The sequence below is a fragment of the Schistocerca nitens genome, chromosome 7 (assembly GCF_023898315.1).
Source record: "Schistocerca nitens isolate TAMUIC-IGC-003100 chromosome 7, iqSchNite1.1, whole genome shotgun sequence".
Taxonomy (NCBI): Eukaryota; Metazoa; Arthropoda; class Insecta; order Orthoptera; family Acrididae; genus Schistocerca; species Schistocerca nitens.
The window spans coordinates 635,134,036-635,149,950 of NC_064620.1; the positions used below are offsets into that span (position 1 = coordinate 635,134,036).

Here is a 15,915-nt window from a genome sequence, read left to right on the forward strand (position 1 = left end):
GTCAATATGCGTGTTTTCTGTAGGTGGCATTAGAGGATCTGAGCTGCTGGGGTTACCAGGCCCATGTTTCCCTTCAGTTTGAACCGCGGGACTGCTACGGTCGCAGGTTCGAATCCTGCCTCGGGCATGGATGTGTGTGATGTCCTTAGGTTAGTTAGGTTTAAGTAGTTCTAAGTTCTAGGGGACTGATGACCACAGAAGTTAAGTCCCATAGTGCTCAGAGCTATTTGAACCATTTTTTCCCTTCAGTTTCTTCCTTTCTCTTCTTTTCCTTTTGGAACTGGAGTTCATCAAGGCCAGGAAACATCTGGGCAGATTTTTGGAACTGAAGATGAACAACTCATTCTACAGCCCATTTCCCGCACCTCATTTGACCACTGGCTGTTTTTGGGATGGGGGACGGTGGTGGTTTGTGGGGTGTGTCTGGGTATAGGATGTAATCTTCCTACAGGACGCATCCGTCGAGGAGGACACTACTCTGCTCAAGAAGGGGAGGTCAAGGTCCTTAAGGTAGATGTAGAAGGGGCAATAGAGGAAAAGACCATCTTTCCCCTGGTGGTGTGTGCTTGAGAGGTTATTTGGGTCTAGAGTTGAAGAGGAAGAGTGAACACACTTTTTTTGCTGTGTATGGTGCCTGGTCATAACTTACGTGAAATTTGTCATCACTTGTACAGGACATAAGCATTATGTTCTTGTATTTTGAACTCTTTTTTTGAAACCATGGCAAGTAGATATCCCTAAAATGATCTTCCCACCAGATAAAGCAAATGGGTGATTTTCCACAGATGATGATGATGATGGTGATCTGTCAACAGTGTAGGAAAAGCCAGATTGCTACTTATCGCACAGGAGACACATTAAGTTGCAGACAGGCACAATTAAAAGACACTTACATAAAGCTTTCGGCCTTAGTCTTCATCCGCAAAAGAGAAGGCTGAAGAAGTTAGGCTGTAGTTCTCCATGAAATTATTGTGTAAGTTTATGGTGATAAGTTGTCCCATGCATCATGCTGAGGTACTTACGAGGTGTAAGCAACTTGGGATAAGAAGTGCCAAATTTGCTCATAACTTGTGCTCATTAAGTGCGTCCTCATAAAAGAGTTGTGAGCCCCTCCGGAGGGAACACATCAGAGGAAGGAAAGGACGTGGCATTGTTGTTGTTGTTGTGGTCTTCAGTCCTGAGATCAGTCAATCATCCAGACTGTTGCCCCTGCAACTACTGAAAAGGCTGCTGCCCCTCTTCAGGAACCACATGTTTGTCTGGCCTCTCAACAGATACCCCTCCGTTGTGGTTGCACCTACGGTACGGCCATCTGTATCGCTGAGGCACGCAAGCCTCCCCACCGACGGCAAGGTCCATGGTTCATGGGGGGCATTAACAATTCACAAAGATTGTGGAAAGACCACAGTTGCACGGAAGATAAAAGCTCCTGTTACTGTAAATTCTCTAAATCTATGTAAATAGCTTCTCATCACCGACATACCTCCATAGATGTTATGAATGTTTCCACTCTTTGATCCACATACTCTGGATGTCTGTCAGACTGTACTATCACTCGAAGACCTTGAACTCCATTGGATCTTCGAATGCCACTAGATACAATGTATCCTAACTGCTCCTAAAGGAAATAATAATTTTTCGTGTGATTCTATGATTAACTTAACATAGTTTGTAAAAAAAATTACAATTAAGGAAGAAAAAACAATATTACCTTTGTCCTTAAAATATTGAAGCAGGGTTCATTAATAATTTTGACTAATAGCTCCAGTAACATATTTGTTTCTGTTGACTGAAGATTACACTGATAATAAACTTCAATGCAGGAGCTACGATGCAGGGCATTGTTTACTTCGAAAACAAAATTACAACCTAGAATGCAAATAAAAATGAATGTAAGAAGAAAAAGTGACACACTTAATTCTAACTTGTAAAAGCAACTTTAAGGATGACTTACAAATTCTCTGTTCTTGTGACCTATATCTGAGGCAGTCAAACTTCACTGTATAATCATCAACGAGAAATGTGAGCATTAAGCTAAGAAATACAAGACTGAAGCAATTAACTGTCAAGGATCTCAGACTTTTTAAAAAGGAACTATACTACTGCTTGTAGAACAAGAAGCACGAAGAAAATGTATTTTACTGAACTATGTAGAACAAGAAGCATGAAGAAAATGTATTTTACTGAACTAAATTAACACTGTCCTAAAAGGGTTAAATTGCAATGAAAAGAACAATTTTTTTTATTAAAATGATGATTTTTATTGAATTTTTTAGCGTTAAAGTTACTTTAATCTGTTCCTTTTCAGAAAATTTAACTTTATTTTGAGAATGCTGTTTCCTTCCAAGCTATCTGATTTAGTGTGAATTACAATGGCGGCTGTATTAAATGAAAATTCAATTGAGAAAACACAAAATTATGATACACAATTGCTAGTGACAGATGAAATGTGTAGTACTGGCAATATGCTCATTTAAGTAAGAGTTACACATTACCAATCTCTTGGACTAAATAGTTCTTTCCTCATGGAACAGAGAGATTGGTTGGGGATGGTTAAAAAAGACACGCAGCTCACCCAAATCCCAGGATGAGTAGGACCCATACGGAAAGAGGCCGAGGATACACATAGATGCAGATTGAAATAAATGGTTGTAGTTTCATCATAAGTTGCACTAAGAAGTATCTATGTTTTATTTCTTGATGGTGACTAATTTCAAACACCTGTGTCCATGTGCAAACCATCCATGCTATAAGTGTGACAAAGGCAATAGCCCATGTACAGAAAATGCAGTAATCAAAGCAGTATACAGCCAACTTCACTGTTAAGTCGGCCATATACTGCTTTGATTATTAAGAACTATGATGAAAGTGGAAAAGACAAGAGGAAAAAACCAAAAGTTCTGGAAGCTAAGAGAGTTTTTTCTACTTTTATACGTGGCTGACTGCAGTTACTTATAAAGTTAGTACTGGCCAGGCAATCTGTCTCCCAGTAATGTTACAGTTTTCTCAAGTTAATTTTCATATCGACACTATGAAAAGTATGCGAAAGAGCAGTACCATCCACCAGCTGGAGTTCTCTGTGGCGCAGAAGCTGGCGGGGCAGTAATGGTCATAAGGACACCGACGACATCAGACGGTCCTCTACGAGGTGTACCAGCTCCAATGCCCTCTGTGTGCAACAAGAATCACAGTTATCTAGGATGAATCATATATATTACTTGCTAAGTATCTGACATTTCATTAAAGTAACTTCAGAAATTACACTTAATAAACTAGAATACTGCACTGTAACAAAGATAAAAGTGGAAGAGAATTGATTCTAAGTACAACACTCAGATTACTAATTTGTTCACTATATAACCAGCTACATGATTAAAATGCCATATGTAACCAACATAACGTAAATTTCATAGCTTCTACAAAATTTGTGATGAAAAACAGTTAATTTTGCATACGCAACACAGCTTGAGAGCTTCAATTATTTATCTGACTAGTGTTTGGCATATCCCAAAAACACAGGGTATCTCCTGATTTTATAGATGACTTGCAAGGTGACAGTAAAATTACTACTCACAAAAAAATATCACCCCGTTGTTGAATGTTTACTTAACTTTAATCTGGTTCTACAGTTCCTTGTTTTGTGTTTGGTTTACTGGAGATCACACTTGTGGTTTTCTGTCTTAGTTCATATTTTAATAATATTCATCAGATTTAGAACAGCCACAGACAATTTAAAATCGGTCTCATTGTTTGTGGTAGCACAAAGTATCTTTCAAATTAACCACACAGAAACAGCCTCAGAACTGCAAAATTCTGTCTCTGTCTGTCCAACGCGTCAAATACACTGATGGAAAAGAAATCTCAACACTAAGAAAGAGTTGTGTGCCATAAACAAAAGTTGGTAGGCATGTTTTTACATCTGAAAGATGATATCTACTGGAATTTCATGCCAGTCACATAAGAGTGGTGTTAATAGCACCACTAAGAAGAGGATGAGGATGATGATGATGATGATGATGATGATGACAATGATTAGTTTGTGGGGCGCTTAACTGTGCAGTCATCGGTGCCTGTACAAAGTCCCAATTTTGACACAGTCCAATTTTGACACAATCCAATCTAGCCAGTCATGAATAATGATGATGATGATGATGATGATGATGATGATGATGATGATGATTATGATAACACAAACACCCAGTCTCCAGGTAGGAAAAAATCCCCAACATGGCCGGGAATCGAACCCAGGACCCCGTGATCCAGAGGCAGCAACGCTAGCCAATAGATCATGAACTGTGGGTGCCACTATGAGGATGGAAACCAGATTTGCTTTAAATGCAAACTGCAACAGTCATGAGCATTAGTTACCTTTGAGATTGGACGTGGTGAGTTGACATTAGTCAAGAATGCCTTTAAGGTACCAAGGATGCCATTATCACCACTTCACTGAGTTTGAATGAGGTCGTGTAATAAGGCTACGAGAAGCTGGATGTTTCTTCCGTAATATTACAGAAAGACTTGGCAGGAATGTAGCCAATATACACAATTGCTGACAATGGTGTTCACAACAATGTACAGTCGCAAGAAGAGTGGATTCCAGTTGGCCACATGGCATTACCGAGAGATAAGACCATTCCGTTCATCATGTGGTTCTGGCACTTCATACTGCATCTGCAGCAGCTGGCACCAAAGTGACACAACAAACTGTTACATATCAGTTACTTCAAGGATAGCTCCGAAATAGCTGCGATGTCGAGTGAGAACTTACTGGAGGCCAGGGTGGAAGTTTTCTTCTGATGAAAGCTCATTCTGCCTCGGTGCCAGCATAGCCATGTGTTGTTTAGGAGGAGGCCCGCTGAGGGCCTGCGACCAACCTGCCTGCGTGCTAGGCACATTGGTCCTACACTTGGAGTTATGGTCAGCGGTGCAATTTCGTATGCCAGCAGGAGCACTCTTTCGGTTGTCCCACATACACTGACTGCAAATTTGTACGTTGATCTGGTGAAACGACCGGTTTTTCTGCCATTCATGAACAACATTCCAGGGGGTACTTTCATATAAGATAATGCTTGCTCACATACTGCTGTTGTAGTTCAACATGCTCTACAGAATGTTGACATGTTGTCTATGCCCGATGTCCAACAAGTGTAACAGGCATGGAACTCGAATGCACAAACTGACAGACAGCACCTGTACAACACAATGCACACAAGTTTGTATGCTTGCATTCAACATTGTGGCATTTACACTGATTATTAATATATCAGCATTTCACATTTGTAACAGCTTATCTCGTGCCCACATTTATGTGTGATCTTGCAATGTTGATCACTTAAGTATGTTACTTACACAAATGTATACCCAAAATTTCATTACTCTCCATTTTTTTTGGTGTTTTAATTTTTTTTCTGTCAGTGTATTTAATTTGTAACTAATAGCTAAAGGCCTTTTCTTTGCTGCTTTTGTAAGGGTGCAACAAGTAGTAAACAGAACAAGCTACATTTTGCATGACTTGACGGATGGCACAAGAAAGAATTATTCCTTCACATAGTGCTACCACCTACAGTTACGTTATTGTATGATTAACAAAAATTGCTTTAGTTGAATAATCACCTCATGAGAAAATATGTTCTTAGTCATTAATCCATTCCGGCATGTCTTAACATGAGACACACTGTAGGGCATGCTCAGAAAGCATAACAGTACTGCCAGCAATAGGCTTGTGGCACAAATTTGATGATAAAGTCCTATGAAGTATAGCAACATATGCAGCAGAAACATGGGAAGTAACTGAAAGAATTAAGAGGAATTCATTGTCAATGGAGGTGGGGTTTTCAAGGTGTTTCTGTAAGCTGACACTATAACATAAAATTAAAAATGAATACCTACATAAGAGAATAGAGTTGGGCACCAAAGCAGTGGATACAACTGAAGTAAAACTAAACAGACAGTGTGGGCACATATGCTGTGTAGTGAGAGCAGATGGCTTGAGATGGTGATGGAATCTATGCCAACTAATAGAAGAATAATGGGTTGCCTGAAAACAACATAGAAAGAGAGTCAAAAGAGCAACATCAGAGAGGAAATTGAAGCCAGAAGACTGTCAAAATCCAAGACTTTGGCAGTTAAGATACGAGTAACAACTATAATGTTGTATTAGATCACAATAAAAAAAACCTGAATATGTAATATATGCGCGTTTTAACATTCAAAATGTTAATGCTAACATCTGAATGTGTGATTGTGAGAGGGCAATTTTTTTAAAAAAGAGATTTGAAGTTATATTTCAAAATATTTCCTCACAAGACTCGCATAACTGATGATGAATTGCTCAGATTCCTTGGAAGATATTCTTTCAGTTCTATAGAAATTTCACTTCACCGAACAAAACTGATTTTCTGTTAGTAAACTCACATTTCAATTTTAAAATTGTTTCTCTTGTCTGTCTCCCATACATGTATTATTTTTCTGTCATAGAAACTTCAAAACGTGGCCTCTTATTTTCAGTTCGTTGCTTACAAGTGTTTCCTACACTAAGTCCAGAAAATTCTCAAACACGTGACATGTGTGCCAATTATTTAATTCATGGCACTGAAATCTAAAAGCAAAAATTGTCACATTTGCTGTATTCTTTTTATCTCGAGTGTTAAAGGCACATTTTCACATATAATTTAACTACATCAGTACAGAAGGATATGTGTATACTCGTATTTGGACAAAGGATATTTTCATCATACCTGTCGATCAGCATTTCCATGTATTAGACATTCGATGTGCATCTTGGATAGTATTTGTGGAATAAATGCCTCGACATTCTTAAGAGTCAGTTCTGCAAAAAACAAAAACAAAAATTTGTGACATGAATTAAATACAAAAGAGTTACAAAAAGAAAACACACATTTTTGCAGAACAATGTAAAGATCTCCTAAACACAAAACAAGGTTTTTGTGTTTTTGATGATTTGGACAACAATTATAGCTTCCTGTTCCCATATTTCCAAGATGTGACACAGTGCGGAAAAATCCTTTGTAGCATCATTACTCAAAATGCGCTTTCCATTTTTAACTTTAGTAGGATGGTCACTGTGGTAGAAATTATCTGTCAAGTTTTATCTGGTACAGAAATCACTCACTCACTTAATTTTAATCAGATTTTAGACAATTAAGGTGTTGACGAAAATGATTTTGTAGAGTGTGTTAGAAGGTACATGTCTCATGGTAATGCTTGCCATTCTGTTACCACTCATGCAAAAGACACTAGATTATTTGCATTAAATTTTATAAGGACTAATTCGTCTCAGGAGCTGAGTGATCAATGTAGATGACTGCCATGCGGATGAGCCAGATTCGAGTCCCTGTACTGCCAAATTCTTCCTCTGGTGAGAGGACTAGAGTGGCGTGCACTCAGTCCCTTGATGCCATGACTTGAATGAGAAGTAGCAGTTCTGTAGTCTGGAAAGTTAGTAAAATGGCCAGGAGAGCAGTGTGCTCTCCAAATACCCCACCATACCATATCCATATGATGCCGATTGACGTAGGATGATGACAAGGCTGCTGGTCGACATCCCTTGGGCCTTCAGGTTTGAACGAAGAGTGCACACTCTCACTCTCTCTCTCTCTCCCCCCCCCCCCCCTCCCCACACATACACAAGGGTTATCATATCAGAGACTGCAAATGATAGCAGTTTATCAGATAAGAAGGAAGAATTGATGAATGTCACTATGACAATTTTTTTGCCAAAATTAAGAGTCTGAATTACATCTGACCTTTAGCTGGCTGTACCCATTCTACAATGCAGAATAAGGTTACTGTATGGGCTGGTGGAGGAAAGTAGGGAAAGTAGTAAGCCATTAAAGAATTGGATAGAATCATCTCGGTTTTCAAGTCATGTCGAGGTTTTGATGCTAGCCCCGCCATCATCATCAGGTGTAAGAGTACTGACTGCTGCAGCTGGCACTATTTCCCATTTACATCTCTACGATTATGGTCATTGGCGTCAATCAAAGAGGGCCGAAATAACACGTGTGCGGAAAGAAAGTTGAGCAGCTCATAGCAGCTCCAGCTCACTGCACGACCGAGTGATGTCAGATGGTGCAAGGAGGCCAGCGACATGTTTGAAACTGCTGCTCCCGCCTCCCTACAAGCATCAAGCATCTGTCGTTTCTTTCTTTCAAGATTCAAAGCCAGCCCCCACACCCTATTCAGTGTGTAGCACTGGTCTCTGTTGAAATTGTTTCTGTTCATTCTAATCTCAGTGACCTCTTTTATAATGGAATCTCAATATGTTGATGTATGCACCAAGACTCTCGTGTTCTCAAACTACATTTTGTGTCCATTTTTGAGACAAATGCTCACCTATGGCTAACTTGTCAAGCTCCCTTTGTTTTATTTTGTTTTGTTTTCAGCTAAAAAACAACTACGGTCATATGCGCCCGTGTCAAATCTGTAGAACATGAAGACAAAGAGGAGTTAAAAATAACTACACGTCAACCCCAATCTACAGAAGAGAAGGCAGTTAAAAACAGGGATGTGGAGAAAGGTCTATAAAATATGCCATAGACAAATGGAGGTCCAGAACTAAATATTAAATGGGCTTCACCATACTGCTATATCAGATAAAAAGTAAAATGCGGTCGACAGCCCGTGTGTCACCCACTAAAATAGCCGATAACTCAAGACGGCAAACATAAACAAGAATGTAAATGAAACTTCCTGGCAGATTAAAACTGTGTACCCGACCAAGACTCGAACTCGGGACCTTTGCCTTTCGCGGGCAAGAACTCTACCAACTGAGCTACCGAAGCACGACTCACGCCCGGTACTCACAGCTTTACTTCTGCCAGTACCTCGTCTCCTACCTTCCAAACTTTACAGAAGCTCTCCTGCGAACCTTGCAGAACTAGCACTCCTGAAAGAAAGGTACTGGCAGAAGTAAAGCTGCGAGTACCGGGCGTGAGTCGTGCTTCGGTAGCTCAGTTGGTAGAGCACTTGCCTGCGAAAGGCAAAGGTCCCGAGTTCGAGTCTCGATCGGGCACACAGTTTTAATCTGCCAAGAAGTTTCATATCAGCGCACACTGTGCTGCAGAGTGAAAATCTCATTCTGGAAGAATGTAAATGGTTAAGAAAAAGGACATTCCATCAGGAAAAAGCGGACCATCAAAAGTTGAGCGCAATTTGCACAAAATGTTGGGGGAGCACCACCTAACAAATGGAAATGGCTAAAATGACAGTGCCCAATACGCAAACTAGTTTAAATGATCTCCTCACAGTGAGAGAGCTGAGAGGAGGTCATTCAACCTGCTGGGAATGGCCCAATAACCCAGAGCTTATTCCCACGAAGGGTACACCAGTGGTGATGCCAAAGTGACACCACCTACTGACAGACGGCAACACAGATATCGTCAGAGGGGATGTGAGAACTAGCGGGCTGAGGTATGGGGACTGCAGCCTTGGCAGCAGTGTCAGTGGCCTCTCGTTTCATGTCAGACCAATGTGACCAGGAACCCACCTGACCATCACAGTGGCTCCATCAAGAGTGGGCAAGTTAAAGTCTTTCTGGACTCGTTGCACTATGGGATGGGATTGTACAGCACACAGAGGCTTTGGAGGGCACTGAGAGTGCCTGAGCAGATGATGCAATAGAAAAGCCTGTGTTGGCGGATGTATTGAGCAGTGTTGTGGAAGCCAATACTGAAAAACATCTGTGCCAATGACAAAGGCACACCTGAAACCACACTCAGTCTGAGCCGTCAGTGTACACACAGGAACTATCGCAAAGTTCCATGCGAAGGTGATGGAACTGAAGGTGATAGAGTGATGCTGGAGTAGTGTCATAAGCAGCGATTGAAGGCAAAGATGAACACTGGTTGCTGCAGGAAAGCAAGGTGGTGAAAGGTTTACACCCATCGAGAAAGCTGCAGGTGGCGTGAAGTTAAGCTGCCAGAGCAAGAGCCGAAAGCGAACTCCAAGAGGTAACAGAGAAGAGAGATGCGCCACATACTGGTGATCGAAGGAGGAGGCGGCACAGGATGGGTGGCCGTGAACAGCAGACAAATAGCACGCACATCTGCTGAGGAGAAAGTCACAGTGGTAGGACAGCGGTAGTTTGGGAGCTTCTGCATACAGACACTCAACCGGACTAGTATAAAAGGCGCAGTGCCCAAACGGTTGCCGTGATGGTGGACGATATTGTGACGGTGTAAGAGAGACGAATGTGCAGATGCATAAACGAAACACCCGTAGTCTAATTTTGAACAAGAGACCAGTACAAACGGAGGAGGGTCATTTGACCTGCTCCTCAGGAAGTGCACCACTGACGACAAGTAGGAGATTGACGGACTGCTTATAGCGGACTGCCAGGTAAGACACGGGGGTGGACCGAGAAAGTTTCCTATCCAGCTTGAGCCCCAGGAATTTTGTAGGTTCAACAATGGAAGAGCAACGAGCCCTAGATGTAAAGCCAGTGGAAGAAAGAAACTGTGCTGCCAGATGGCAAAATCATCAATGAAAAGGGAACCGGAGATGCCTGGCAGGAGACAGGCCGTTACAGATTAAATGGTGATAGCAAAGAGGATGACACTCATAACAGAACCCTGAGGCATACTATTTTTCTGGGTAAAGTTGTCTTACAAGGCAGAACCCACAGTACCTTGAAAACACGTTTTTTTGTTTTAAATTCCTGAAGGAAATGGGGCAGGCGGCTACAGAAGCCCCACATTTAGAGAGTACAGAGGATACCAGTTCTCCAGCAGGTGTTGTAGGCTTTCTCCAAATCAAAAAACAAGGCCACTGCCTGGGATTTCCACCAAAAACAATTCATGATATGGGTGGACAAAGTGACGAGATGGTCAACTACAGAATGGCGCACTGGAAATCCACACTGTGCAGTGGTTAATAAATTGCGAGACTTGAACCACTGTACCAGCAGGGCATGAATCGTACATTCCATTACCTTGCAAACACATCTGGTGAGAGAAATGGGACAGTAGTTAGAAGGAAGGTGTTTGTCCTTACCAAGCTTAGGTATGGGTATGACAGTGGCTTCACACCAGCATCTGGGAAACGTGCCCTCTGCCCAGATGTGGTAGAACATATGAAGCAGAAAGTGATTGTCCAAAAGAGAAAGGTACTGCAACATCTTAATGTGAACTCATCTGGCCCTGAGGTAGAGGATTGGATGAAATGAGAGCATGATCCAACTCCCTCATAGTAAAGGCAGCATTGCAGCACTCACGATTCTGAGAAGAGAATGGTATCACCTGAGCCCCCTCTGCTCATCTCCGATGGAAGATGTCAGGGTGATAATGGAAGGAGCTCAAAATCTCTGCAAAATGGCAGCCCAAGAAGTTGGAGATAGCAACAGGGTCCACAATGACATGATCTGCTACTGTTAGACTGGAAATTGTGGCCTGGATCTTGGTCCCAGAGTCATTGGAGGTAGGCCCACACAATGGAGGAGGGAGTGGAACTGTTAAAAAGAACTAGTGAATGAAATCCAGCTAGCTTTTTTGTTATCCAGAACAATGCGATGACACTGTGCACACAACTGTTTGTAATGAAGGCTGTTTGCCATCACAGGATGATGGTTAAAAATGTGGTGAGCATGTCTCCATGCGTGAACTGCATAACAGCATGCTTCAGTCCACTAAGGGACTGGACACTCACTGGTAAAGAGGAAGTGTGAGGAATGGAAAATTCTGCAGCGGTAAGAATAACATTTCTAAAATATTCTACCTGGTCATCACAACTGGGGAAATGTTCGTCAAAGGTTGCCAGGGAGGAGTAAAGCCTTCAGTCAGCCTTAATAAGGTGCCATTTGGGTGTGCACATAGGTGGGGTAGGTGTCAGCAAATGGATAGCACATGGGAAATGGTCACTCAAATATGTGTCAGTGAGATGATGGGCAAGCTGGACAGCGCAGAAGGATAGGCCTCAATGGAAATAGGTGTGAGTGGAGTCTGAAAGGAATGTGGGTGCTTCTGCGTTAAGGCAGATGAAGTTAAGGTGATTGAGGTCAGCCAAGAGGGCATCTCTGACAGGTTCCAGGTGAGCCCCAAAGCGGATGGTGCACATTAACGTCACCGAGCAGCAGAAATGGGTGAGGCAGCTGCTCAGTAAGCTGAAGGAAGTCTGCCCTCGTGACAGCGTATGACGGAGGGATGTAAATGGTACTAAGGGAAAAGGTAAAGTGAGGAAGGAACGTGCAAACTGCAACAGCTTGGAGTCGGTTAGTCAGGGAGATGGGTTGACCATGAATGTCATCCCGTACGAGCAGCACGACTCCCACATGAGATGGAGTGCCGTCCTAAGATAAGAAAGTCAAAACGGAAATGCAAGAGCACAAAGTAGTAGTGAGGCTGCAATTTTGATTCCTTAAGGCAGGGAACAAGTGGATGCTGTGTTTCTAAGAGCAGCTCTAAATCCTCTGTTGGATTAAAGACTGCAAGTGTTCCACTGGAGGAGAGTCATGATGATGAAAAATATGGAGGGGTGTCACCTCAGCAGATGCTGAGTGCCAGCATTTGAAGACTCACTGCTACAAAGCACAGAGGCAGGAGGATCCTGCAGGTCTGCAGCAGTGTCAGCATTCTCCTTCTGTCAGGCTGCAGAGTCTAAGAATCGCACCGGCATCCTGGAGGTCGGCTGGGCAAGGGTGTCACGTGGCAACACCGTCGAAGGGGATCTCCAAGTCAGTGAAGGAGAAGACCATTTGCCTTTGTTCGACTTCTCGGAGCCATACCAGTTGGCAGAGGAAGACTCAGACATTTGTTGGCTCGGGGGACATAGGAAGTCTTCACAGGATCATTCTTTCTGTCCTTCCCAGCCTGCCGGTTGTGCAACTGGTGACGTCACCCTCTGAGGCGAAAGTTTGACGGCATGTTGCACAGCTGGAGTGCGAGAAGGGGACGCTACCGTGATGCCGGACGATTTCACGACCGTGCTGCTAAACTTGAGGTCACATGTCTGCATAGCCACATCCTTTGTGGAGCGAGATGTAGCAGAACAGTATATTGTAGGTGCCAGATGGTAGAACGCAGGGTTTCTGACGAGCCAACAACTTGCGAGTGACAAGGTGAGGCACTTTATTCTTCACCTGGATCTCCTGGAGAGCCTGCTCATCAAGATACATGGGACAATCATGGGAGGAGACGACACGGTTGCCACAGCAGTTGATGCAGCAGGGAGGAGGAGGTGAACAATTGCCCTTGTGAGCACCATTACCATAGGTTACACATCTGATTCGGTATCGACAGGATTCTCGAGTGTGGTTGTAACGGTGACATTGATAGCAGCGCATCAGTTTCGGAATATACTGTCTGACTGTGATAACTTCATAACCTGCTTTGATGTTTGACGGAAGAACTCTATCAAAAATGAGAAAGAGATTGCATGTGAGAACTAAGGGGGCGTCTACTTTTTATCATCACCTGATGGACTGCTACGACAGAGATCAGAGGTATGTTTGGATTGCTGCAAGCAGTTGTGCTTGAGAATTGGAATTAGTCTCCAACCTAAAGTGCCATTGCGTAAATGAGAGCAGGATTTCACAGGGCCAGCAACTGCATCGACACCTTTCTGAATAACAAATGGATTTGCCGTAGCAAAGGACTGACCATCTTCAGTATGTGAAACTATGAGGAACTGTGGTGCAGCTGGGAAGGTCTTTGAATCATCGGCCTATTCTGATTACGATTCATGGCCACTGACTGCGAAGATGACTGGCTCATTGCGAGAAAATCCTCCACGATTGCCAGCGTCTCTGATGGCACCCTCCCTGGTCCTAGGGGGTATGTGTGAACCATACCCATCAACCCGCGGCTGGGAATTATGCATTACCCAGTCACCTGTTACACATCAGACGTGTGGGCCGGCCTTCAGGAGTGCACAGAGAGGAAGAAGAAAAAGAGGAACCTCAAGTGCCAAAATGGAGGAACAACAGGAGAAGGTGGATGAAGAAAGAAAAAAGGAACAAAAAACAGTGGAGAGTATTCTGATATTGACTGCCAAAACTGCAGAATACATTTCCAACAACAACCCATGCATGTTCCCCACCAGAGGGGAAAAATAACAGCAAGAGGACAGGGATGCAGCATGGAAGGAAAAAGATGCTGCAAATCCTGTGTCTCCATGGTAGCCAAGCATGAACCCACCAAAGAGCGGCAAGCCCCCGAGCTCCCGTTGCTTAATATCTCTTGTGCTCGGTAAAATGCTCCGCAAGTGTGCGAACTGTCTGGCCTATATAGATGCTGCTGCACTCGCAACGGATACCATACACTCCGAGCACACGAAGAGCTACGTTGTCTTTAACAGCGTAGAAAATATCTCTTATCTTGGAAGTGGGCTGTAACACTAGTCTCAATCCATGTCTGTGCAGTACACGTCTGAAATTGCTACTTGTTTCCCAACAGTATGGCAGGAAAGTCGCATGCTTGGCTTCTTCTGCCAGTTCACAAGGCTTGAGAATTTTATTGGAATTGACATGGCTTGAAAGGCAATAAGATTTTATCCAATCATGCCACCATGGAAGACTGAGGACCCATTAAGGAACTTATAGCTGAAACTAATCCACAAGCATTGGAAATGAAAGAAAAAAGGGATATATGCTGGTACTTCATTCAGCACCAACTTCCTAATTATGCCAGTGACACTAGCTGAAATCAGACTATTTTCCACAGGTGTTTCAAAAAAGCTGGGAGGTGTGGATCACTGATACACTAGAAGTGCTAACTTTCAATTTGTGTCCTTGAGCAATGAGTCATTTATGACTGATTCTGATTATTTACTTCAGTGATGACATTGCGATGAATTATCTATACTATTACATGATAAATATATCTAAAGCAAAGATGATGTGACTTACCAAACGAAAGTGCTGGCAGGTGGAATGTTTCCCTCTATTATATTCATACTATTACATGATAAGTTGTACTTTAACATAGTTACCAAAAATCTCAAAGTTCTTGACCAATTTAACTCAAATGTTTACACGATACTCTAACAAATGTTCATACAGACATAAGATGTATGTTTTTTTGAACAACAATGTACAGATTTTCTGTTCAACCAGACTGTGAGAAAGAAAATACTGTGCTGTGAAAATGTGCTGCGTCATTTGCTTTTTTCAGAGTCGATTTTAACGTAAGATATCAGAGCATTCACACCATTAGACGAACTGTTTCTTCCGCATATATTCTTCCTCCTTACAAACAATTTTATACAAAAAATACATAACAGTGTGCTGTTTTGTTTTCTATGTCACAGTCAGTTTTATGATGAAAGAAGAATGTTGTAAGTACGGCTTATTGACTTATGATTAGAATACTACTGAATCATCTAAAACTTTGCAATCCTACTCATTCACAGATTAAAACTATGAGAAATACAGTCATTGAATCTACTATCCTCACAAGTCCAGCTGCTGGAGAGGCATTCCTGTACCCCTTATATTAATGATCCCATCAGATTAACCTATTCTTTTTAAGTGACTTCATTTCCCAACCAAGGTTCTGTTAGCAATAATAATAAACAAGGCTCAAAGTCAGAGAGAGGGGGAAGATGAGACGAACAGTCAGGGTGGGGGGGGAGGGGGGGGGGGTGCAAGACACGTAGCGAAAGGGGGAAGATGGACAAAGAGAGGGAGATTGACAGAGCGATGGGGGAGAAGGAGATTAGGACATACACTATGTGAGGTAAAGTATCCAAACACCCTCCAAAAAATACATTCACATTCTGCCAACTACTGCCATATCAGCAACCTCAGTAGTCATTAGACAGCATGAGAGACCAGAATGGGGCACTCCGCGGAACTCATGGACTTCGAACATGGTCAGGCAATTAGGTGCCACTTGTGTCATACGTCTGTATGCAACATTTCCACACTCTTATACATCCCAAGGCCCACTGTTTCCGATGTGA

The 15,915-nt window shown here is 42.5% G+C and overlaps 1 protein-coding gene across 1 annotated transcript in view; it reads right to left on the reverse strand.

Annotated features, from left to right (window-relative positions):
* Positions 1-15,915, reverse strand: part of LOC126194697 (insulin-degrading enzyme) — a 196,661-nt gene that overhangs the window by 26,735 nt on the left and 154,011 nt on the right. Inside the window, 4 exon segments of the mRNA XM_049932922.1 lie at positions 1,484-1,618; positions 1,712-1,869; positions 3,058-3,169; positions 6,738-6,829. Coding sequence (XP_049788879.1) covers positions 1,484-1,618; positions 1,712-1,869; positions 3,058-3,169; positions 6,738-6,829 — 497 coding nt within the window.